Raw genomic sequence first — 27876 nt, 5'->3', positions numbered from 1 at the left:
TAGAAAATACAGTCTATTACCTCATTATTGCTGTAATGCAAATCCATTGTCTGTCCAAAAGCAACTTTAGCTTTAGCTGCAAGATCTTCTAGTTTGACAGGCCTGGAAAACTGCAGGATCCTGAAAGACAATTTGAATTGTAGAGAACTTTTGTCCATTACTTAAGAAAAGCTGGCAATTCATTACTTTGTATTCTCAGAATTAAATTTATTATTAAAAACAAGAGTCTGCTCTATTCACTGTCCTCCGTATTTTCAGTCATTAGAAAAAGAGAGGAAAAGCAGTGAAAGAATTAAGGATAGTCAAGCACAAAAATCAAATCTCATCATGAGTATTTAAGTGCTTGCACTCCGGCTTCTTTCTCAAGCTAATGCTTTGCGTGCCTCCATTCTGGAGGCAAATTCTTAGAAACGTCTAAAACTTTCTGTTTCAGAAAATTAAAATAAAACATTGGAGTACCATAGGCTGACAAGCATAAGCAAGCAGAAAGGAAACACTCCTACAGTTCCCATTTCCAAAATATCCCAAAGACCTCTGTATCGAAGGAAGGTAACTAAATATAATCTTTAAAATAAATCACACAGTTAAACTTCTGAGTCCATCGACACTGACTGTGCTTCTTTAAACGCGTTCCCATAAAAATGATGGGATTGCAGATCAATGACTCAGATTTTCTGTTAACTGAATGTCTCTCCAAGCCAAAAGATCCAAAATGCCTATAACTGACTTCTCACTACAGAAAACAATTGTATTATTTGAGAAAAAACATCATTAAAACAAAACAGTTTAAAAAGATATTAAGTCAGTACAGCAGATTCAATTCACACATTCAAGGAAGAAACAACGCTCAAATTTTGTGAAGCAGAAAAATTAGCAAAGACTAATTGTCCCTTTTATAGGTGTTTTAATTGGTACGCTGCTAAGGGAATTTCCTCATTGAAATAAGGGTAGAAGCTAGTTCACTTCTAATTATTATTAAAAAAAAAAGATCAGTTTTCACTGTAGTTAACTGTTTGTTTAGCAAGTCTGGAACTCTGCCCACTAGAGCGCACGTTCCTTGGTATTCCTCAGTCCCTTGCCACGCTCACTACTGAAAGAAACTCCAGAATCACTTCTCTTTTCCACTTCCCTTTTTAAAAAATTAGTAAGAAAGCAATTGCATAACTTACTTTTTCTTGCATCATTTCATTATTTTATCTTTAGAGCTACGTGCTTAGGCAACAAAAGTATTAGAGCTCATGCTGAGCAATGTGCCTGCTCTGCCCAGTATCCCTGGACAAGGAGATTCAAGTTACTTCGGACAATTCAGAACAGAGTTAGGCTTATCAGCATCAAATAATAGCTATTTAATGCACTTATTTCAGGCTTCTATTCATATAGTATTGTTTAGCCTAGCCCACTGTGCAAATGAATTAAAATAAACTACAAAAATATTCTTCTAGTGCAGATCCAGAGTGAGTAAATAATAGCTCTCCGTTTTAAATTCATACTTCTGCTTATTTCACAATAAATCCCTAGGTAGAAAAGTCAAGTTTAAAAGCTTTTGTTTAAAAGCTTTAAAAGTTTAAAAGCTCATTTATTCCATATTACTTATAACATCCAGCCATTAACAATGCACTGTTATACGTGATGTTCAAAAGAGTGATAGATGCTGAAGAACATTAATAGCTAGTGAACTTACTGCTGTTTTTTAACTCCTGCAGAGAGGCTACATATTGCAACTACCATGAACGCACACCAATCTATTGCACATCCTTAAGGACTGCCAACAAGAAGTACAAGTTTCACTGTGAAGCAATTCTTGATTAAAGGGTTTACCATTTCAATTGACAAATCACATGACTAGGATGTTTTTTCCCTTTTAATTAAGTATTTTCAAAAATTTTAATTCACAATCACTTCTCAGTAGGTACGATGGTAGGGTTATGCTTTCAGAAGGAGGCAAGCAGACAAAACGAGCTTTCTGCAAACCTGTTCTGCATGGACTTGCAGGTAAAGGTGAAAGGTTTTGAACAGCCATCAGGGCAGAGATATATACAGAGATGTTAGTACACTTTAAGCACATGCATCGTTCACCTCTCATGAACAAAATGAAAATAAATGTTAACTGATTTTTCAGAAGAAAAACGTGTGAGAACAACCTTGTTACAAATTCTAATAAATTTTCCATTATAATTCTCACGTTGGTTCCTCCAAAGCATAATTCACTGTTGAGTTTAAAGACACAGGTTTCTTTCTTACTCCAGTGTTAGAGAAACAATATATTAGCATGCACTTATGTGCAATAATGCAGTGGGGGGAAAAAACAAATTTACTGGTCTACTCATTTTTAAGGTCTATGCTCATGATCTAAGTAACTGTTCTAGGCTATCTATCTAAACGGTAAAATATAAAGCATGTTATGTGAGGCATGACTAAGTTATTTCTGCATTTGTGTATACTTAAGAGGCCAGAGTTTGAACCGCTGAATTCTGCTTAAATTGTGTTTATATCCAAATTAAACTCAAACTGAACACACTCAAGTATCTGAAGCATTTTGAACAGCTAATTTGAAACTTTATGATCAATAATTCACCAAAAAAAAATCCTATAAATAATTAAAAGAGAAGACTGTTCCTGTATTCCCGTCTTACCTTTTCTCACCTCGATGTTCAAATTTGACTCTAACATCATTCTGTAACAAAAGGGATATATAAACCACTATTAGTTTGTTACCAGTTCTTCTAACCAAAGCCATTAAAATTCCATTCAATAACCCTAGGCCATATGAATACTCTTTAGGCAGTCCATATTAATTTACTATCCGTTTCCTGATATACTAAACATTTTGGCAAATTATCTCTGCTGAGGTATCAGATAGAAGCTGAAAGTGCGTAAGAAATTAAAAAATGATTTTGCAGTACAACGAATGCTTCTGTAAGTAACCAAACTAGTTACAATCAATATATTTTAACAGATTCGCTTCAAATTCAGCATGAAATTGATTACCAAAGAATTCTGCATCTTGAATAGGCACTCGCTTGAGCGCTATGAGAAATAACAAAAATTAGTTAAATTTAGTATTTTAAAATAATATGTTCACCACTACCCCTTTATGTGCCCTGTAATACATAGGCACAAACAAAAAATCTCGCTTCATAGGAACAGAAGACAACTATTCTCATTCTTAAGCTTAAATCAAGCCATCTGTCTTAATACTTTTCATTAGGTCGTTACAAAATCTTTTTACTTTAGGAGCCGAACAGCATAGGTGCATTCCTTATGTACAAAGGAGCTTTTTTCCTGACTGTATGTTTTTTAATCATCATTTATATTAGAAAATGAACTGAAGAAAGTTAGACTTTTTTTGAGATATAAGGAAACGATCTTTTTCAAGTACACGTTTTTAGAATATTCTTAATAGTAGTTCCCTCCAGCCGACAAACATTCCTGAGATAAGATACCGGGTACTACTTAGTGAATGACCTTACTTGTAGCGTTCTCAATTTTTGCAAGACGGTAGTAACGATAAGTAGTAATGCACAAACGTAAGAGGCTAAAGTAACAGCTGCCAAATTTAAGGCTATTTGCATGTTTCTTGACATACGCTGTGTTTCCCTTCAAAACGTAATGATACTTTGAGTGAAAACAAATCCGTGACATCTACTAGGTTAGTACTGGCTACCTCCTTGTCGCTTTCTTAAAAGGAAAGCGAACAGGAGAAAGTCCAGTGTGCACTACTTTGCTAGTCAGTATTAGGATGTAGAGCACGCTTTGGAGTTCAGTGACAGGCTTCTTAAGAAACATGCCTCATTTCATAAGCACTTCCAAAAAAGCCCACAGTAACTAAAGCAGCATTCATGCAATTAATTTCCCAGTAATCAAGATACCTGTAAACATCTGCAGTCCCACGGAAATAAAATTGTTTTGTAATATCGTAACTTTAAAAATCAAATTGTATTACCAACTATTACCAGAAAAAAGAATGGCATTTAACTCCACAGATTATGTCCAAGTAACAAAATGCCACATCTTCCAAAGGAAGTACTTGATTTATACAGAAAGGTCACAAATTTAAACAGAATAACAAACATGTATTTTCTCCTCACCACTACCTTAAAACTCAGGAATGGTTCAACTATTTTTTTTCTTAACTTCCTAAGCATTTATTATATGCAAATCATTCTGGATAATATATGTGCATTACCTCAATGCCTAAGGTCACAATTCATAAGAGAATTATATGATACTAGTAAAGCACCATTTGGTTACTGAATATACTGAACTCTACTGCTTTTAAACCACAGAAGGACAAGACACAAATTAGCAATAAATTGTTGATGGTTCAAGAGCTAAATATATTCAAACAATCTGATACTTAACAGGTTAAAACCAGACTGTGCAAAATGAAGTTTCATGAAATATTAGACTGTCAATTAAGGCTCCAATCAAACTCAATAAGGTTCAATAACAATCTGGCTAAAAATCCATGCCCCCCTCCCCGCCTCTTCTAAAGTCTCCCTATCATAGTTCAACTCTATCAGTGTAAGCGTTCACTACTTTTCCAGCTATCTGTAGTATGTCACGGAGTCAGGGGGAGGCCGGAATCACAGCTGAAAAGAACTCACATTTCTAACATATGAATAAACACAGAAAAAACAATTCAGACCTTCTCCATGCACGCCAAAGATGCAATGAAGGAGTTTAAGTATTTTTCTGATGCTGCGCTGGCATCCTTTAATATGACATAGTTGACAACTAAGCAATCTAATATACCTATAAAATTAATCCTAAAGAAGCATTTCAAATGAAAGATGCTAGCACACCTTGATATTTTAATATAGAATCTAGTACCAGTCAATCAAAAAAAAAAAAAAAAAAAAGAAAGAAAAAGAACTACGTACACGTCAAACAAGCTCATAGGAGCATTTTATCAGGATTAGAGTAACTTAATCATACACTATGATCTGCCCTGAAATTCTGCAGTTTCACTTGGCTGCTAATTTAAGAACATGAACAAAGAAAATGGCAGCACATGTGGGAGACTAATAACTCATTTCAGTATGCTCACTGATCTGACAAGAAGAGTAATTACGGAAGGCACAGCAGGACATAGTGTTCAATAGGTTAGTAAGAATATTAAAATATTACCTGTTTTTTAGGTGAAGATGACTTTGGTTTTCCTGTTTCTTGCTGGGGCAATACAGGACGACTGGCCTTATGAAGCACAGCCAAATCCTGCATGATTGAATTCAAAGCTTGCTGCTCATCTGCTCAGAAAACAGATAAGGAAAAAAAAAAAAGGCAAGTTTAAATGACTGCTACACTTAAAGTAATTACTGCATTATTTCTCTACTAAGTAGCCATCACTCTAAAATATAAAACATAATTGCCAATTTTTAAAAAAAAAGTATTGCCATGCTGCAATTAAATATTTTATTTATCATAAACAGCAAATATACTTAAAAGATAAGTTTAAACAAGTGAGGTCAAAACAAAGATTGACAACTTTTCCTCAACTCTACAGAACTGCAGGCTGTATTATGTAGAAGAAAGGAGAGAGGGGAAAAAAAAAAAGCTTCATGCACTCTGTTTCAAATAAAGCCTAAATAAAAGGCAGAGAAAATGATGAGATCCAAAGTAGCAATAATACTTTTTTTTTTCTAGTTTATAACATACAGGCAGAAAAACAGCAAAGACTTCATTTTGAGTATCGTTTTTGTTTTGTCCTAAACAGCTAGCATCACGCACACAGGAAGTATCATCACAGAAACTCTCAGAGGAGCACCACTGCTCCTTAAAACAGTACAGTCCTTAAGTACTCAAAGGTCTGTATGGCCATCACTGTAAATGAAATTTATTTGGCACTCTTTATTATATACTCATTCCCTACCATAACAGCAGTACGACATTCAACATATCTGGAACACTGGATAACATAATTTATCTATGAAACTATTATATGCATGTCTTCGTGCTACTTGATAATTAATAGGATTGTAGAAGAATAACTAAACCCTCCAACTTTCAAAGATTAGTATTTCTCAAATATGGACTGAGAAGAACTCGGCACTACTCTTAGTAAGTAAACACTCCAGGTATGCAGTGAAGAGGAGATAATTCCTTCACTCTCCATTCAAACATAAGAAAATACAGTTATCACATCAGGAAATACAGTTTGTGGAATTTCAGTCTTCTAATTTAATAGACTGCTAATAGATTAGAAAGCTGGTCTGAAAATTAATAACTGATCACCAGTCATGCTGTCATAATTCATAACTCTACTAGGACATGTAAATCTCAGAAGGTAACTTTTACTAGAAATATTTAATATCAAAACTGATGACATTATTGCAGCTGACAGTTGTTACTCCATGCCTACAACAAAACACACTTGAAAACCTGCCACAGTTGAAAAGCTTTACTTATTTTATTGTATTATAGCGCTCAGTGAGAAAAATACTGTTTTTTTTTTTTTTTTTTTTTTTTTTTTTAGCAGCACGAGGAGGTATAAACCCCAACAGTCACTAGCAGCACACTCGATACAAAAGGAAACCAAAGCACTGTGGCAAAACTTACTCCATAACTTTACTGAATATCCAATATAATTCAATAAAGTCATCTTACATTACAAATGTTAAAGAATATCACCATTCTAAGAAGCACTTTATTCCTGGATTCAGCTACCTTCCTATTAAGCATGAGGTTAGGAAAAAAAAAAACTAACATAACAATAAAAGATAGAAGCTACACAGAAACACAGTTTGTTTGGTCGAGTTTTTTGAGAGTGAGCACCAGTAAGTGAGGACAAGACTGACTGTTCAACTCCTTAAAAAAGCATGTACAACTTCAAAACTTGAGATAAGTTTTAAAAAAACATGCTATAGATTTAGAGAAGCACAATTAGAGCATCAAGACAGTCCTAGCTTTGTGTACAGCAATGGCAGGGTAATACAGTAATCCTGTTTAATATACACATTTCAGGTTTTTTCAATCGTTATTATAATTCAGATCACTGTGAGTTTTAGGGAACTGAGCCATACTTACTATGTTAACCGTGAATTTCAATTTTCCATACTTGAAAATACCTAGGGAACAGTGTTATACTCTAGTGGAAAAATCAAAAGTATCTTGCGTATCAACAAAGCAGCTGAACACTGCTTTTCATGAAGACATTACATTGAATTACACAGCTAGAGTACACATTTCCTAAGGATGTATTAAAAAAAGGTATTACATAAATGTTTTTGCTCTTCACTAGGAACGAAATCCAACTGAATTAAAGTTGTATATATATATATTATGCGCACAAAACTTACCCATAATGGCAGTGAGCCTGAAAACCTGAACTTCAGGGAAATGGTTGCCCTGTTACCATTATTTTTATATCCTAAAACACAAAACCAAAATTACACAATTATTGAAGCTGTCAAAATGATGCAAGGCAGTCAACTCTTCCCTGTCCACAGGCAGTTTATCTGATATTCTATGTATCAGATAAGCTACAGATAAGATTGTATATGCAGATACAACATCTGGAAAAACCGACATTGTTCCCAAAGTCTCTCTGGGCTCAGCTCAACACATATCTACGTTTAGAAGACACAAAGCCTAAACTAAATGTTCTGGTAGGCTTAAGCTGACTTTAGTCTCCATCGGTACCCCCAAATTATGCTTAGCAGCTTTGTTAGTCATATTGCTCTGTTACCTGGGTATACCCACTACTCCAGGTATTTAAAAAACAATTTTATTTTCACAGGTTCCTTGTTTACAGTTTAGAAGTTCTGTGTTCAGAACAACATACATGAGAAACTCTGGAAAACCTAAAAAACCCTACATCTAGAGGCTTCAACACTTGCTGTTTATACAAATTAGAAATCATTAATTTCTAGTGTTTTTTCACCACAATACAAGAGCATTACAAAAATGTTCCAGCACCCCTGGGAATTAAGGAATTAAGCTATTAAGCTAAAATCATTTTTTAACATGTATGCTGTACTTCATTATTATAGTTAGAGAACAAGTTTCCCAGAAAAGTAGAAACAAACATCTTGAACAAACATCTTGAACATCAGCCAACTGAAAAAAACCACTACTTAAAATATCTAAAATCATCTTTCTGTAGGATATTATTATGGAGCTTAACAGCAGAAACGTAAAGTCATAACCCTAAGCAGACATGGAGATCGGTTTGTAAGACAGGCTACCACAGGAAGAGTTCAGATTTATAACACAAGAACGTAGTCATTTCTCAAGCAGGTAAGGCAATAACTGCTCACCGGCACCAGCCAGAGAGAGCCCAGTCTCTCCTCCCTTTCCTTGGCTGCACAGGATCATCTGTCCTTCTGACTCAGAGCTGGAAGATCTACCCCTCTCGGGTAAAAGAGAGGCATTTCCCTGCAAGTCCATTCAAGGAGCTAAATCAACACAACATGACTCAATTTTTTTCCCTTCTCGTCCTCCTTAGCATTAATTTTCTCTTGGTCTAGTTCCTAAGCAGAGCGTCAAATGAACCCTACTGCCAGCACAGGGCAGGGAGCGGGAGCGCATGGCTGAGCGCCCACCTTTCAGCACCAGTCAGTCATTAGACTTCCTTGCTTGAATAGCCTATCAATTTCCTAGCTAACAGCAAATTTATTACAATTTTCCAAAGGGGTACCAGGACAAAACTTATTGATACAATCCAACACTAAAAGCCTTTTGGAAAAATGTCTCTAACTAAAGTCTCTTAAAGAAACTAAATTGCACTGCATAAAGACAGGATGCTTCAAGGATGAGTGACTACTTTAAGAGGTAGCGAAAAAGGGTAGGAATCTTTCTCATAACGGAGGGCAAGTGAACCCGCAATCTGATTATTATAGATACTTTATAAAAATCTAGAACACTAGAAAGATCACTTCCACAGCAAAGCAGAAACACATTCTGTAATTTCTCCGACAGAACAGCACTACTATTCTTATCTATTGAACAGTTTTAAGAAAAATCAGGAATTCCCAGCGTGATACATCTTGCACTTTCATCCATTTACCATTCTCTTATGTAGTATTTTTGTACTTGTTTTGGCTTTAATTATTAAATGTACTAGTACATATATTCAAGTGCAGAAAACCTGTATTTCTGGATGTAAAAATAATTTCAGTTAAATAGACAGATCTTTCATTCTGAGTCTCTGGATCATGTCTTCTACTTATTCATTCCATGAAAACTGCCTTTTTAAACAGCTTTCATTTCACCAGTGGAATCAGAAAGCTCCCGGTATTCATGGTAGGACTTGCAAAGCTCGCATTTTCCTGAAAGACAATTGCACTTGAGAGCCATATAAAGTTTTTCCCTAGATACTGCCTGACCTTTACCTACGTAACATCTGAGTCCATCTACTATTGTCTGTCTCAAGCTCTATAATAACCAAGAAGAGACTAGGCTCTTGCAACAGACACCAAGGCCCCCCCCCAGCCTTGCTTTTCAATCAGAAATCTGTTCAGTTGAACAAAAAAAAGACAAAATTTCCTTCTTGATCTCACAAGATGCCAGGAGGCCTGGTTTGCCTAACTAGCCAGTTCTACCTTTAGAGACTTAAAGAACATAACTAACTTCTCCTTCACACCTTATTCTTTGCTTCTTTTACATCCTGAAGGATCAAAAAAGCAAAATGGAATGTATATTCAATTATTTTATACACCATGTGGTATCTGTAGTAGTAAGGGTATTCAGGAAAACTTCGGAAGAATTATTCACTAGTTATTAAAGTGCTCATGAAACAATTTTTAAAACACTTGAATCAAAGATAGAATTAAAATAGGAGCTAGTGTCATTTTCATAAATGTCTGATTTAATTAGCATACATTAAACAAATACATTAAACAAAAGAATGTGTTGCATGACTTCGGATGAAGTACTACTGTAGTATTTTTTCCTATAAGTACTCCAAAGAAATATAAAAAAATCCGTGATACATTTTAAGTCTTCTGTCACATTTTAAAAAACAAGAACAAAGTTATATCTCCAAATAAAAATATCCCAGATACCTTCCTCAACCTAGCTGAGAACCAAATTTGGAAGTTCAACTTATTCGAGTTACAGGGCTCGAAAATAAGGCAAACAAAAAAAAAAAAAGAAGAAGAAGAAACATCATAGGAAGCATCTTCTACAAGTTCCTCCAGTTACACAAATTCATTTTTTAATATTACTCTGTGGCACCTTTCATTAGAACCATACAAGCTAATGAGTGAGCATCCACTTCTTTTCCCTTCCTAATTCCTTCTAATTTTTTTTTCCTTTTAAAGAGTCCAAGAAATTGTATTTCTCCGAATAATTTATGAACTTTGCACCTCATCATTTCTTTTAACCAGGATTCTTTCTCTTCCAGGATAAAGGACAATCAATCACAAACTAAACATATTCATCTTCTTGTCAGTAAAACAAGTGTTAGTCACCTCAAAAATAAACCAAAAAAATAAATCAAAAATTTAAATTAAACAGGTGACACATCCACTATATGAAGGCTTCATCTCTATGAACTGAGAAATCAGTTCTGGTTTTAACGGCTTATTATAACAATGAGGGAGGGGTGGAGAACAACTAGGGGGAAAAAAATCACACACTGACAGAAATGAATGTATTTTAAAAGACACATTCAACAGGAGAAAACCCCAAACCCTAGTCCATGGATAAAAGGTAGTATTAACACACACAAGGTAGTATTAACACACCCACCCACCCCGGAGCAGATTCCAACCCAGAAAAAAAAAAAGGAAGAGAAAAAGGAAAAACTGGAACCCAGAGAACGATCTGGGAGAAGCAGAGGCAGCAAATAATACAAGGGCAGACACAAAGGCAAAATAGAATTCTGTCAAGGTCTTGAAGACCAACACAAGCAGCCTGAATTTGAATGTAATTAAAGAAAGGATGACAGAGAGTGAATTTCAAAAAGGTGATGATGTGATAAGAGTGGCAAACAAAGAATGCCCTAGCAACAGCATTTTGGGGATAAGGGTGGGGAGATGCTGATTCATATTCATGATTCACTTCCTGTCAGCCACCTTCCACAGGGCCTGGAAGTCTTTCTGGATCTGGGAAAGCGGCTGAAGGAAGAAAATAACCAGGTGATTCTTGGAAATCATTTTTCACTCTCTCACAACAAATGAAACAAAGCTGGTAGACAAATAAGTTACACGGACGATAATCTAGCTGTTCAAATTCTGTGCTAATTGTCCATACGCAGGTACTTTCCCTATAACAAATGCAACAGATTTAAGCCGCCTCTCATTTACTGAGAGATGAAAGCACACAGATACAGGCAGATACACCACACAGTCTCTTGTGACTTACTTGTTCACAGGCAAAAAAAAACTCCTGAAGGTTATGAAAAAAAACATAAAGACCCTTTAACCTTACACAGTGCGGGAAGAAAGCAAGCAGATGCTCTAAGAGCCGAGTAGCCAATTCAGTGGGCTAGAAAGGGAGGGTTTAGTTCTATGGGATATCTCACCTAAAGAAAAGAAAGTTTCTATAGCATCCACCTTCATAACAGAAGTACAAAGTTCAAAGAGTCAAATTAGCTACAGCAACCAGGAGAGCCCTAAACAAATGAGGGCAACAGAGGTGGTATCTAAGCACTCAAGAACATAAGCCAGTTTTCATGGTGTCTTGCATGTTAAAAACAAGCAAAAACATAAAGAAACACAAGCAAGGTCTTAGTCTAATTTCATAAGGAAATCGGGTTTATGCAACAACCCTTCAGCTGCACAGAAAGATGCCTTACAACACTGAAGTCCACTAACATATTTCAGCAGAGGAGCTGGAATCTCAAGGATATCCATTCCCTACAAATTTTCACTAAAACATCTCAGCTAGAGGATACAGAATCATAATTCCCCGTTCTCACACCAAATTTAAAATAATGCAGTGCAAACACAAAAGAATACGTACAACAATTATTCCCAACACAGCAGAGTTTTAAGTGGAGATTATATTGTATTAGGCATGAGCCAATAAACCAATATGACAGAAAAAAAAAACAATCTTTGCTAGTCAGCTATTCAGCAACATCCTTGTCTATACACAAGTGCACAATACAAAGAGCCAAGTAAACACGAGGAGTGGGGGTTCACAGTTGGTTTTTTTTTCTTAATTGTAGAAATGGATAATCAGAATATGAAATTTGACTGTTATAACTTACTTCCTGGGGAGGAGGAGGAGGGAGACAGACAAAATGCTTTTCATCTCAAAACACTACTTCTAAAGAATCAGATGCTCAGGCCTCACACAACCTCCTGTAAATCACAAGAGGCAAGGCTGAAAGAACCTCAAGTGATCACCTAGCTAAATATGCCTTCTTAACCTTTAGCCAAAATAACCTCAAAATCTCTTGTGCACCACTGCTTATCTTTTTTATTTAAAATCAAATAAGAAATAGGGGGGTTTTTTAATGCTCTCTTCTTACTCCCCCTCCCCCCCATTTGTTTCCTTATCTTTGTGTACAGAAATATGTTCAACAGGTTGGGAGCGATTTTTTGGCTTGGGGGCAGGGCAGGGTGGGGGGTGGTTTTTTCTTTTCTGTGAATTTGGATAACGACATGCCAAGAGTTTACCTAGTACCAGCTACCAAGTGCCAGTACCAAGGACCTCATATCAGAACACACTGATCTGGTTTATCCCTTTGCCTCAGACAAAAACTCTACCTAAACCACTCCCCATAAACTGCCTTGATACATTCAACTCAAGTGTATGGACTGAAATTCTAACAAAACTAAAAATTACATACATCCAAGGAATCACCTGTTATAGATCACCTAAAATGACAAAGAAATGCTTCTTTTTCAGAATACCCATCTTTAATATATATTAATCTCAAGAATAATTGAGTTATCTCAACAACAGAAGTTTTAAAAGACCAGTGACAAGACTTTAAAGTTTCCTAATAATAATAGGATTTTGTGTTAAGCAATTATCCTCTACCTCCAACATGAGGAAATAGGACTTCATCTTGACAGACAAAAATTAATATTTGAATAAAAAAGATTTTTGCTTGTTTAAGCTCCATTGACTATGACCCAAATACCCTAACTAAACAAAGGCAGCAAACAGTAATACCTAAATCTGAACTTCTGAAGTACAACTCTTCATAGCTCAAAACAACTGCTGGTATAACTGATAACAACAGGCACAGTGCAGGAAGCATAAAAGAAAATTCAGAATTGTTCGAAGATATAAGTGAATAGCTAAAAAGACAACTCCACAGAAAAGAGGGGGAAGAAACCATTTTATATAGATATATACACACACGCACCCTGAACAAAAAGCTAAAGAATGTAAAAGCAGTTTCAAAGAACGTGAAAGCAGCAGCAAAACAAAAAATCATAAAGGACAGAAAAAACAGAAGCAAAAAAACAGTAAGAAGTAGAATATCTAAGCAGGTAAGAGAAAGGTCTGATAACTGAAGTCTAACAATAGCAAGCCAGATGTGAGTTCTGTTTTAGAAAAACTCAGATCTTTCACATATTCCAATAATCCAAAAGAAAAGGTGTTCACAGGGCAAGTGCGAAAGGGAAAGAAAGATTAAATGGATCCAAATCAAAAGCTAGTGACACATTAAAAAAATTCAAGGTACATTTAGTAAACTAAAAAATTATAGGATTCAGTGGGTCAAATCTGGAACATTAGAAATTGAACTAGAGAACGCAATAATGGAAATGTTCTTCCTGTCACACTATTATGGGATCTTTTAAAATGGAAAGATACTGGAGGGGGAAGAACACACAAAAATCTTAGAAAAAAGAAAAAGTTGTCAAGACCTTTCATTCACCCTGGGGACTCCAACCTTCCTTAGCTCACCTCAAGCAACCTTGAGCTTTGAAAGCCAGCAGAGAGGGAAGCCTGCCTGTCAACAGCACACTAGGAAGGGCATGAGCCACAGAGCCGTTAATATCCTCCTCTCTATTTCTTCTTCTGTCATGTGGCCCTTTTTATTCTTAAGCACCTTCTTCCCCCTCCGATATCCCCAGATCCTGAGATCAGTTGCAGCGCAGAGGATAAAGTGAGCGGCTCGGTCTATAGTCCCCCTGTGCCAGGTTCTGTTGTTTTGCCAGTCCCTCCCAGCCAGCTCTTGACCATGCCTTAAGACCACAGAAAAGAGACACAGTCTAGAGCAGCAACTCTCACAACCAACTCGCTGGCTCAGGGCAACAATTCAGGACTGATTAGCTGTCTTTGACTCAGAGAACATCAAACAGAAGCTGTATCGCCCTCTGTTTTTTGCCTCTCGCTGCCTGCTTTTCCAGAGACACCATCATTCACAATTTGGACCCGAACAGCCGAGCTAAGCCATCCTGCCACTAGAATGACTGTTTGACAGAACAAGGAACCTAAAACACATCAAATGCTCCTTTGCAGAAAGAGAACAGTGTTTATATTCAGGGTTTATTTTCTGCACAACAACTTGATTTTTTTTTCCCAAAATATTTTAAGTCTTGTTTTGATTCTCCCATGTAGCTTAGTCGGTACACCTCTAAACTTTGTCCCAAATTGTATCTTGTAATCAAACAGGCTTATTCAATACCGTAAGCTATTTTAACCTGTTGTACAGAGACAAGCAACTTAAACGTGTCATACTCTGAGCCAACTTTTAAATCAGTATCAGCACAACAGGCTTCCTAAAATAGCACCCAAACCACTCAAAATCAACACTTTTAAAAAAACCAGAATCATATTAGAAGCAAACAAAAACTTGAAATCAGATACAGGTATCTGATTTGACTGAATTTAGACGATGAAGCTACAAGTAGTGACACAGGATTGGAAGAAATAGCATCCATTTTCCGTTCTGGTTTTTAAAAATAAGGATGATATATCCAAATCACACCACAATGTTACTGGAATAGAAATTTCACCATCCACAACAACAAAAGGATATGGGGGAGTATATGATAAAGTATTTCAGATCAAATATTTGAAATTAATCCTAATTAATTATTAGGCACTTAAATGCCTAATTTCAAAATATCTGGAGAACTGGAAGATTCAGTAGATTGCAAATGTTGTATAAGTAACTGAGGAGGATAAGAGAAAAGGCCTCAGAGCCATAGATTATTTACCTCAACATCAACTATGGGTAAACTAATACAATAATTAAATTGGCTTCTATCACGGAATTACAAGCAAAAATACAATACACACTTTAACGTCCAGGACTGTTACTACTGCCAAGCAAAGTATGTCTTCTTGAAAGGATTACAGATTAGTTAACAAAAAGTAACTACAGCAATTAGCATACTTAGATGTTGCCAACATATTTGATTAAATAGCAATGCTTTAATTATTTGCTTAAAAGGTTTGATTAATTAATAGGACACTGATTTGATAGATTAAAATATGATATTTTGAGATTCCTATTCCTATTTAGCAAAAAACAACGACGGGAATGCTTCCACTACAACCTCCTACAGACTGGCAATGGTAAGACAGACACAAAGAACGAGAAAGGCAAATTATGGCTCAAGAAAGTGATCCAACTCAACTGTTTATAGCAGTCACAGTCCAATAAAATGTATTCAAGTACAATTAAATAGTTTAAATACCTCTAATAACTTACCAGGAATTTTTTTTCATTTAATGTTATTCATTTTTGCACTTAAAATAGTTTTACGTAATAATTTAATAAAGTTTTTGCATACAAACACACTATTACAATCATTTATGAAACTGCAAAGTTGCAGCTACAAGATGGGACAGTCTTAGCAAGTGACAATTCAGAAGAGTTATTAAATCACAACGCATAGTCATCTAAGTGCAATATAACAGCAAAGAAGGTTAATGTAACCCTTGTGTGTATGCAAATGCACCACAGATAAAGATGCCATCGTGCTTCTGTACACAACCTGCAGATTCAGAATGGAATTCCACTTCAGAGTGGAATATCAGAAAAAGTGCAGACAGCAAGCATGGGATGGCTGAAGCATTCAAAACTGTTTTTGCTGCTATAGAGGTGTCAGATCTCTACAGTGTACAGACTTTAAATTTCTGAAATTGAAGACTTAAAACCTTCCTTTTACAGCCAAAAAAAAAAAAAAGAGTGCATTTATGTCTAATTTAGCACACAAGACAACACAGACATGGCTCAGCTGTATAGCTGTAGAGATGTTTTGGAGTTTATTTTCTGAAGAGAATAGTTACTAGTTTTATTCCTCCTGGAGCTCAATTTTCAAAAAGAAGGAAAAACAGACTTGCATAAAATACAACTCCTAATTACGGATGGTGCCCTCCCAGCTGCAGGAAAGCTAAAAGTTTAAAAAGCAGCACTGCCAGTTTTAGTGCCGTAAATGCAGCCAATCTCTCAAGTTGCTTCGAGGGAGAAGCTTCCGAACGAACTGTAAAATCCGGCAGGTCCAGTGACAAAAGTAAAACTTCATCCTACTTAAATCTTTAATGGCAGCTGCTCTATAAAGCTGTAATTTGACACATCTCTATAACATTTATCAGCTTAATGAACAACGATATTGACTCCAAAATGTTAAGTAGTCCTGGAAGGTTTGAGAACTCAAGGACACAATTTTTAATGATTGTTCTTATAAAAATATGTAGTAGATAATTTAGTTCACGATGAACTTATAGTAAAATTATACATTTGAGATAAACACCTTAAGGACAAGAGGCAATGGGCAGAAACTGAACCAAAGGAAATTCCACCTAAACCTGAGAAAAAACTTCTTCACTGTGAGGGTGACTGAGCATTGGAACAGGTTGCCCAGAGAGGTAGTGGAGTCTCCTTCCCTGGAGATATTCAAAACCCGCCTGGATGTGATCCTGGGCAATGTGCTCTAGAGGTCCCTGCTTGAGCAGTGAGGTTGGACTAGATGATCTCCAGAGGTCCCTTCCAACCTAAACCATTCTGTGATTCTGTAATAGTTACAGCAGTATTCACAAAGAGTAACTGTAGTCTAGGAAGGCTAATCTCCCTACACTTCCTTTACAGTTGATAGGCAGAGATAAGCGTATTTAGAGTTTCCGGACACTTAAATTTCAGTTCCTGTTTTGAATCAAACCTCTGCTTTCCAAACTGTATCAGGAGCCTCCACAGACTACCCTTTCCTAAGCCCGGCTCAAGTACAACAAAAAGACAAGACTGTAAATGGTCTCAAAATGAAAGTCATCTACTATCCTCAACAAGATCGCTTTCTTCTCCTAATGTGATAGAACTTCTCCATTTCCTACACCTGTACAATATTAAGGCTTCATCAGTAGTCCAAGTACCCCCTTTGACAGCTAATTTATTGCTCTTACTGTAGAATGACTTTGCTGATACATCAAAACACGTACCTGCCTAGGAAAGTCATGTTTTCTTAGCACCTGTTCACCACTTCAAGAAAAAACTGTTATGAAACAAACTAACAGCTTTAATTTGAAGACGGGCCACCACAGTTAAAATTTGCGGACATTCAGACACCACACTGATAGCTTGCAAAATATCGTCAATTTTTCAACAGAAGATACTAGCTAGAAATTGATTCTGCTCATACTCCTGTTCATTGTGTTTAGCTCTACTTCTGCTTGAGATCAGCTTTTCTCACATAAGTATCCAAAAAAGCAGAGAGAGTTCAGTGGGCTGCAAATGACTGAATGACTGCCTCCAAAACATTCCGGTGTCTTGGAAATTTATCACCACCACGTTGGCTGAAAAGTCTCAGAGCAGTACCACGTTAAGAACAAGTTCCTCACCAGTAACTAAGGTATATCTTACATAAACTGATTAATGCTATTTACATCATAACAATCTTTAAGTCTTATTCAGTATATTAAGATAACATTATAATGCTCACAACACAGAAAAAAATACTTGCAGACCATTTGTAACTTTTTTTCCAATTTATAATCTTAAATTAACTGAACAGTCCCATAAGAAGCTTCTCAAAGAAAACAGGCACATGAAATGTTCATACTTACAATTTGATGAGACATACTACAATGACTGTTATACTCAGAGTTTGGTACTCTGGTTTCTTTTTTCTAAAATCTCAGTGTTGCTCTTGGCTCTCAGTACCTGCTGCTGCCGTTTGGAGGTCTTTGCTGAAACTTCAATGAGTGTCAACAACAACAGTGTTAATTCACTCTTACAATCGGAAAGTCAAAAGTATTTCTGAAGAAGGGCTAAAGATGTTAATAAAAAAACGTTACAAAAAAACATAGCTGCACATCCCCTACTGAAGATGCTAGAAGAGGTAAGACTTAGGTGTCACAGACTGTTCACATATATGCCTTACAAGAATATGGTATATAGCTCCTTGTTACAAGGTCAAGAGTTCAAGACCATCAGTTCAGCCAAAGAACTAACTGTATAGTTAACCTACTTATTCTTACCAGCCTTACACGTATTAGCGATTCCGGTAATCTTCATTACTCTAAAAATGGAAGACTGCTGAAACCAGTAACAACCAAATGAATTTCAGAGAGTACCCGTTCTCTGAAAAAGTAAACCTATTACAATCTGCTTATAATCTCTGAACATTATTCTTTATTACAATCTGCTTATAATCTCTGAACATTATTCTTTAAGCAAAAGTCACGAAAGTAACATGACAGCAAAAGCTGGCTTCCAGCGCACACTGAATATTGTAAACAATTAGAGCACTGCAACTTAACTTAAGTATGAGAGTAGTTACAGTATTTATCACTTATACCTCACTGCTGACAACATACAGAAGAAAGTGCATCCTTACGTTCCAGTAATTAGTTTAATTCTATCTTTTTCAGCTCATCTTTCAGCTCTGTGACCACGATGAGTTGAAAGACGACTGTCTGGGGGGAGTAAGCCAGAGAAATGAACTCCCTCTCCATTTCTACAGCTAGTGTTATTATCTATCTGCAGGTGCCAAAACTGAGAAAAAAATTTTTTTTCAATACAAACATCACATTTGACAGTACCTCAATTCAGAGCAAAACTCACTGATTTCACAGTTGCAGCTGTGAGTTGTAATCCTGGCTGCAAAACACACTATCATTTCAAATCAAGTACCATGAAAACTGTGAATGCAACAGTACATACGATTCATTCTGTTTAACATGATTTGCCTGACACCAGGCTGTGACAACAGCAAGGACAGAATCTAATTGTCTAGAGACACTTTCAGGTGCCTTTACTGTGAGGATATCTCAGTCTCATTTGCCACACATCTTCCAATTTCCGCAACAAATCAAGGAGAAATCCTCAGTCAGCCTTTGTCATTATACAGTCTTATCCATTCCTCAAAGTATAGTTCTTCCTTTACATTGCATAGGCAGAGATTCAATGAGGAAGAAATTTGGAATATGATAATATAACTATAATTAGTCTCTTCCTCTGCCACCTACGTGTCAAACTCTCCCAATACATTAACACACAATCGCCTTGAGCTCCTGCCCATAATGCCTCTCACCAGCTCACACTACAGTCTTCCTAGGTCAATAGCCTACAGACTCTCTTCCCCATCAGAATTCAAACCAACTCTGTACATTCAATCAGTCATTTCTTCCTCCCATCCATTACTCCTACCACCAATACTGAGAACATAAGATGCAAAAGAACGCCAGAATATTCTAACACGGAATTTTTAAGTAGGCTAAAACATCCATGAGTCATACAGATCTCCAACAAAGCACAGAAAACTACTGCCAAATCAGTTTCCGATTCAAAATTAAAATATTAAAGAGTAATAAAGGGAACCAGGGAACCACAGCATGGATTCAAACCTCTTCTCATGCTTGGAGCTGTACAAACGCAGGATCCAATTATACAATCAAAAAGATGACCAAGCATATACTTAACATATACTAATGGAAGCTGTGAATGCCTTGAGAACTACACAGGCGTACATTACACACACTATGCAAGATTCAAAAACCTTTTTTTACCAAAGTTGTATGATACGATTGCGCATCACGTTTGTAGCCAGCGTCATCTCAGTGAGCAGGTCTAAACAGGCCAAACTCACTAGATACTATTACAATTGTCTTTAAACTGGATGCCCAGCATGGGCCTACATGTTAAGATATCACTAAGCTATCAGGCACAGAAGCCTTTCTTCAGTTCGTGCTTTAGTAAAAATTGCTATCTTCCTGTGAAGAAGAAAATAATATTTCAACTCAATCCCAAAAAACACCTAATTCAATTCAGTCTCTCATAATAATGGCTCAAAAAAAGAAAAAAGAAAAAGCTAGCTTTGTCAAAACACTCAGGAATCAAATGCAAAAGGCACAAAGACAACATGTCCTTATGAGACTTTTCTTGCATTTCCCATAGCACACCCCTTAGCAGTTGGTATCAAATCATTACAATGCTATTTGTGATGCTACATAATTATACATTTCCTCATAATTGATAAAAAATACAAGAACCTTCCTAAAGACAGTTAATAGAGTAACCTAACTACAGACTCAAAAGTTGGGAGTGTATGCCAAAGAAAGTATTACTATGTGGATGCCTAGACCTAACCACCTTATTTAAGGCTGTAATTCCACTGATGAATCCAAATTTCTATCTAAGGAGTAATCCTGCTTGCCTACTGTAACTGCTTCTTTGCAGTTGCCCCTCCCTGGTGAGCAGGAGATCAAGAGCAAACAGTTGATCCACCTGGAAAGCTATTTTTATGTATTTTAAGAGAGTTAACTATCAGCCAGCTCACCTCCCTGACCTGACACTTCCACAGCACTAATACCGATATGAAGAAAAGAGCAAGAATTCAAGCTGGAACCATCCCTTTGGCTACTATATGGATTTGGACTGGCTCAAGACTACCATGAAACTGAACCTCAAAATATCTGATACAAGGCAGTCCTAGACAAAGGAAGCCCAGGTCAAACGGTAGTATACACGAGTACTGCTGCAACGGGCATTTTCTCCTCTCATCCTTTACAACTGCAGAACGTAAGGCATTTGCAGGTAGGCTAAATGAATTCTCTGAAACTGTGTTCTTTGCAGCAAAAATTTAGAAGATTCCTCTACAAAGAATAAATCTAGTGAGAAATAATTTCTTGAGAATGAAGTCAATGTCAGTGGGGTCATCAAAAAAATGAAAGAAATGAACAGTAAAAATCAACAAAAAAATCATCAGATCTAAATAACATTTGCCTAAGAAGTTTTAACAGAACAGAAGGACGAAAAGAGCTGGGTTACAAACAGCAGTGTAAAACCTCTCACTAAAAGCCATGCTGGTGCCTGAAGACATTAAGATGGCATGGGTAAACCAAGCGTCTTTTAAAAGGGATTCCAGGGAACTGCAGAGCAATAAGCCTGACCTGCAGCAAATAAATTAGAATTCATGGACATATGGACAATTACAATAGAGCAGGGAAGAGTAGATACGGGTGGGGCAAAAGAAGATCCTCACTTTCAAATCTCTTGGTGTATTCTAAATGTGTAAAAAAGCTGAAAATAGTCTACTACCCGGATTTCCAAAACTGAAAAAGTCTCACCAAAGGCTTTTTGCAGTCATAGCATTAAAGGAAAGACCATGAATAAACTGGCTTAAATGCATGAGTAAATTGGCGTAAGTATAGAAAACAGAGGGTAGGTACAACTGGTGCTCACACAATGGAAGGAGACTACCAGCTGGGGTTCAACAAGAACCTGCACTTTTCAGCTTATTCTAAATTATCCAGGAAATAGGAGTAAGGTGAAAAGCTTGCTGGCAATACGGTTTGAATTAATACTATTTTTTTCAGGATAGCAAGGAAAGGGCTGACTGAAGAAGTGAAGCTGGACCTTATGAGAGTAGATACCTGAGCAATAAGGCAAGTGATAGACAATGCAGGTGAATGAAAGTGATGCAATTTGGGGGAGGGAAGCAACCTTAACTTTGCATAGAAAACAATGGGCTTTGCACTGATTACTACCACTCAGGAACAAAATTCTAGGACTGCAGATGGGACGTCAACTCATTGATCGTCATAAAAGTAAGCCAATGTTAGGAGCTATTAGGAAAGAAATGGAGTACAAAACAGAGATCGTCATGCTCGTATCTTGACTATTACTAGCTGGGCTGGGACCTTCAGTACATTGGAATAGTTTCAGAGAACAGCAAAAAGTACAATCAGAGATGCAGAACAGGTTCTCTAGTGGGAAAGAAACAGGGAAGCTAGGACTCCTCAGTTTCAGAAGTGCTGAGGGGTGCGAGGCGGGGAAGAGGGAGATAACGGTCTACAAAAATCGCGTAAGGAACAGAGCGGGTGGACAGAGATAGATTGTTTGCTCTCTCTTCCACAAGAAACGTGGCACCGAAAGAAATCAGTAGGAGCCACATTCAAAATAAGCGAAAAGAAAGTAGATTTTAATGCTACAAGTAGCATATATGTAGAATTTCTTGTCAAAGGATATTTAGATAGTAGAGATGTAGCTGGGTGCAAAAAAGGACGGGACAAGTTTGAGGAGAAGTCCAAAGGTTACTAACTACACAAAAACCACATCAGACTGAGAACAGCCCTTTGCTGTTCTGAATAGCTAAAGACTGAATATTCCAGGAAATTATGATACATGCTTGCCTTGTTCTTTTTTACTCTTCCCTAAGCATCCTCTCACGCTTATTACTCTTGGAAGCAGAATACCAGAATAGCTTTTGTCTGATTTCATTATGGATTAAGAATTTACCTAAGAATTGTCAGCGACTTCACCAGCAACTTTTAAATTCTCATTTGAAAGTCTCATTTGGTTTTCATAGCAGTGCCAACATCACAGACATAGAGCCTTAACAGATATTTTCTAATGAAACTTGCTGCAGCAGCTTAAAATGTCATTCATTACACTACCCACCTCATCCCTGCCAGCAGTTACTGCACTTACTGTACCAGTGGCAGAAGAAACTGTTTTCAAACTATTTCTTTATACCTATTCATTTCTCACCATCATGCAAAAAAACCAAAATAGCGCCTGAAGGTTTGGGGTTTTACCATTCCAATTACTTCCTTGTTTTATCAAAGTCCTCATGCTGGAGATGCAATAACTGTGACACTGCTAGAAGTGCACGTAGTGTGACAAAACAACCAAATACAGGTTGAACTTTATCAGTCATGTTTCAGGGGTTGGACACTATTTTCACCAAAAAACATTCAGGGTGGCAATTCTCACATTCTCAATAGAAAATATCTTATATTCTTTAGATCTAGCAGAAGTTTGATTACTATAGGTGTCAAATAATTTAGTTCTTTTTTATATGAAAAACTGCCTGATCTAGATGTTTTTCAGTTTCCAAATCTTTGCTTAAAGGTGAGACTGTAGTTCTCACTGCTATAGTTTCGACAATATAATTTTGGTAACATTGAAGTTGTTAGCATTTACAGGACTCATCTAAACCTACTGTGAAATCATTCTGAGTCCAGATAAGAGGTAATCAACACCAAGTACTTCAATATTTCTTCCTGCAACAAAATAAAGGCTTTCTTTAACGATCATTCTTGGTGTCCGTTTTGTATTTTGTGAAGGCGGCCCTGCTAAAAGAATCCATCGATTTGTCCCATCTGTGATCCAGCCTCTAAAGTTATGGATAAAATTATTTACATAAAAAGTCAGACAAAATGGAGTAAAGCCAGGGGACATGTTGATCGCATCTGTTTAGTAGCTGACTCTGCAAATCTTCCAATAAAGTAAGCCTACAGGATAAACATTTTTTCTACTATGTCATTGGGCTGCGATACTCTAATCATATTTCAAAATGGCAAAAGGCTTGTTCAGATACTGTTACACTGACAGAAGTTATCTTGCCAATACAACTTACTTCAAAGATTTAACATATACAAAATATACTGCTAAAGACATTTTTCCCAATAGAAACTGCAACCAGCCCTACAAGAGCTTGCCACCAATGACGTTTTCCTATTGTAGAGCAGACTTGCATCTAAAAGTCACAGGGATTGCATGTGCTGGAAAAGAGATGTGGAAGGTAGGAAACCGCATGCTTTGCTACAGAATAGCTTATTGAACGCTGATCCTGTAGAGCCTAGAAACACCTAAAAGAAGAAAGCTAATCTGAGATCAGGATTCAATTCTATGATTCAGAAAGATAACCCTGTGCAGAAATAGGAAGAAAGAGATAACTGTTTAACAGACGCTGCAGAAGAGGATATGGGTGGGACATACGGTATTGTTAAGTTGTACAGTCAAGGATTTGATGTAGCCACAATCCTTCCCCCCGCCCCCCAACAACATCTTAATAGAGCTGCCATACCTTATTCCTGCCGTAACTTACTCCCTTGCAGTAAGACTTTGGCAGGGGAGCTTTGAAAGAGATGCAGACAAATTAGAGAGAGGCGAGTGGGAGTTAATGACCAAAGAAAAAAAACTTGAGAAAACATGACTTGTGAAGAAAAGGCCTGTTTATACAGTTTAGTAAAGAGAAGTCTGAAATAAAAGGAGACACTGGAACAGCCTTCACATATGCAAACAATTTGTATAAACAGTACAGAAATCATTATCCTGCATGAATAATAATGGTGGGACAAGAAGTAACTGCCTTAACCAGCATCAAGAGAGAGACATAAGTTAAATATTAAGAAAAGCCTCCTAACTATAATGATAGTTATGCACCAACTATAAATAGATCAGTAAAGAGGTGTGGTATTACCCTCTTTGGAGGTTTTTAAGAACAAATGAGACAAACATCTGTCAGATATAATTTCAGTATAGTTGCTTCTGCCTCCGAGGGGGAAGTAACTTCTTGAAATCCTTCCCTTTCTTACATAGCTACGATTTCTTCATTTATCCAAATGAAAACTATTTATCAGTGCTATCACACCTGTGCTTCACAAGCACTGCCTTCGCAAACATCAACATCTGAAACATTTGAATTTTATTACTGAAAGCACTGCTGTTGTCAAACTGTCACTGTACTTACCAAAAAACACTTCTCTTCAGGAATACAAAACTGTCATCTTTGACTACTGCGGATAATCCACAGAGGTGGACAAATGATTGAATAGAAAGATAGAATGAAAAATAAGTTAGAAAATATCAAAGAACTCTAAAGAAAAAATGGCTGAAAACAAAGCCACAGCAGAGAGAAAAAAAAAAAATCAGTGCAGCTGAACATAAGCCTAAATAAAATGATTGTGCTCTTATGAAGAACTAAGTTACTGTTTGTCAGTATAATTTAAAACATATGCAATAATTTGAGATTCAGAATACAAGTAAAAGACATTGCAAATGGACAGGAAAAAGTCACAACTCCACAAGCCTCCCTACATTAACAATTCCTCACCCTCAGTTTTAAAAGCAGCTGCAGATAGCCCTGCTTTGTCCTTGTTCAAGTAAGTCCAACTTCAAATGACCTCATTAAGTTAGGCTCTAAACTATGCCATATGTGTATTTGTCGGTCAAGTGTCTCTAGACCAGTGATTCCCACAGATGGAAGTCACTGCAATACCCTAACACAGGACTACCTCTTTCCCTCATTCGGTCTTACCAGAACTTCAGCAGCTTCTCAAAATATATTTACGTGAATATATGAAAAACAACACAGAAAAATCTAAGTATGCTTCAGAAAAATCTAAGTATGCTTAAATGCTTAATCTAAGAAATTAGGTTAACATACAGCCATAAGTTACATCTACCCTCATCAATACATTACTAAGTCAAGATCTCATGCTAGGGCCCAGAAGTAAGAATTACAACTAGCACACTACATTCTGAATGCTTTCCCACTGCCCAATTATATGATGCCTGCAATACTTTTTTGCAAGTTATATGCAATTATAACATACATGACCTACTTTGACCTATTCTGTAACACTACAATACTCCAGCATCTTATAATTGGAAATTCAGTGCTTATCATTAAAAACAAACCCTCCTTCCCCACAGAGAAATTAGTGTTATCAGTAGAACTCTTTGAGGGTTGTTTTTTTTTTTTTTGGTAATAGCCTGTGGGTTCTTCTTTCAGAATATTAAAAGTTAAAATTTAGAAATTAAGCTTTCAGGACAGCAAGCAACTACTGGCTAACTAGATAAGCCCAGGTAGAGTCACTAGTCTATATACATATTTACATTAGCTCATCACATATATGAAAACAAGTTCTACAAAAGGTAACAAGATGTAATTAATTGCACTGATCAGGTACACCAATTTCCATTACTGATTTTTTCCCAAATACTAGTCTACATAAAGAGCATAGCATTAACTGCAAAGATTTGAAAAGAAATTGTAACAAAGTCTGGTCTTTACTCCACACAAACTACGCATACCTTGACAGATCAGAACACCTTTGGCTATGTGTTTGGTGAGAGAGGGTGAATTAATGGAAGAAGTCACTCCATTATTGCTCTCATGATGTATTTTACAAGCAGACATTACTCTCAGTCCAAAGACTGCTCCAGTTAGAGAGTCACTGAACAATCTGTCACAACAATAAATTACATGTTATTCATTACTTTTGACTTAGTTTGTAATATAAAAAGTCAGCCTGCAGTGAAGATAATATACATGAAAAAGAATTAGCAACTGAAACTTACGTTGCTACTATACAAAGCTTTTTCAAGAAATTCTCCATAAACCTTTATCAATAAATGATAAGTTTGTTTTTTTTTTAAATCTAACTTATACCTAAATATCAACAGCAATTGAGGAAAAAATAAGAAAAAAATACAAAACCTAAATTACATATCTGAATTAGATTTATAACATGACTAATTTTCTTGCCTTCTCCAAAAGAAAACTATATCCTTACAATAAAACAAACCGGGCTTTTGTATCTAACCTCAATCAGCTTTAAATTCTGTAAGTCCACACATTTTCCATCTTTCCTAAGACTGATATGAAAGAACCAATGACAAAACTATGACCAAACGTGAAATGTGATACTTTTACCATAAAGTATCTAGAGGTTTATCAACATAAAGCTGAAAAAATATGTTTATGTATGCTCTCCTCTAACCAGAGTTTTAAACATCAGAGAAAAAAACAACACTCCTGTTATGCTACAGGTTGGAAATTTTTACATATTTCTCCCTACCTGTGCAGACATCTACCTATTCACACATACCATACAAGCTCTCAAGGTTCTCAACTGCAACAGCTATCTTAGAAAAAGTTTCCTCTGACAGTTCAGAAATTTCAGCAGGCTATCCAAAAAACAGGTTTTCTTTACCATAGTCTTCCATTAGTGCCATGCAAACCACTGACACTGAGTTTATCAAGACAGACTGCACTCAGATTTTTTTCCAGCAGAATCAGCATGACAAATACTAGTTTACTATTTTGCTTCATCAAAATACAATAAACTCTTTGAAAAAAAATCAAGTGAACTACATACAGCATCATTACCTGAATCAATAATCAGGTTCGACACGTTTCAATAACAACTATGTCATAAGACAAAGTGCAAGAATCATGAGTTCTCTTTTATGAATGTAACTGTATTTTGGAGGAAAGAGCTATTTAAAAAACATCATCATCAAATACAAATAACACATCAAAGTAAAATTTCTCTTACAGTATTTCTGTTATTTTCAAATGGCAGTGAAGGATTTAATCTCAGAGCAGGAAAAAAATTACAAGAAAATTCTTTTCAGTTTTGCAATGTAGCGTATATACTAACTCATCACTCCCTGTTCCCTTAAAGCTATCCATAAAGGAAACCCATAAGAAAGAGAAAGCACACTTTCTAGGGTATTCTGCTAATAAGTGCTACGCCACAAGGGACTCCAAGATGTTTTGCAAGAGAAGCATGTAGACATTCGTTCTGCAAATACTAAGCCTTTGCCACATACATAAGAACACATTTTGGAAGGCCTCTTGTACTCTGCAACATGCTGCACTGTTTAAAGAAAAAAAATCTCACAGTTCAAAAAGGTTTTCTGCATGCAATAAAACCCCTCTTCCTTCAAGGCAGGCTTCCATTATCTTTTACCATCCTTTCAAGGAACATTTCAGTGATACCATATAG

At 36.4% G+C, this 27876-nt stretch overlaps 1 protein-coding gene across 3 annotated transcripts in view; it reads right to left on the bottom strand.

Annotated features, from left to right (window-relative positions):
• Positions 1–27876, bottom strand: part of MAP3K2 (mitogen-activated protein kinase kinase kinase 2) — a 50870-nt gene that overhangs the window by 22281 nt on the left and 713 nt on the right. For all 3 annotated transcript variants that reach the window (XM_068948968.1, XM_068948969.1, XM_068948970.1), the window contains exons 2-5: positions 7299–7369; positions 5131–5249; positions 2634–2674; positions 21–120 (exon numbers count right to left, since the gene is read on the bottom strand). In XM_068948968.1, the coding sequence (XP_068805069.1) occupies positions 21–120; positions 2634–2674; positions 5131–5249; positions 7299–7302 (264 nt within the window). In that variant the 5' untranslated portion in view covers positions 7303–7369. The remainder of the gene's footprint in view (positions 1–20; positions 121–2633; positions 2675–5130; positions 5250–7298; positions 7370–27876) is intronic.

This window comes from Struthio camelus, chromosome 6 (genome assembly GCF_040807025.1).
Source record: "Struthio camelus isolate bStrCam1 chromosome 6, bStrCam1.hap1, whole genome shotgun sequence".
In the NCBI taxonomy this organism is placed as follows: Eukaryota; Metazoa; Chordata; class Aves; order Struthioniformes; family Struthionidae; genus Struthio; species Struthio camelus.
This window is presented reverse-complemented; position numbering and strand designations above follow the sequence as displayed.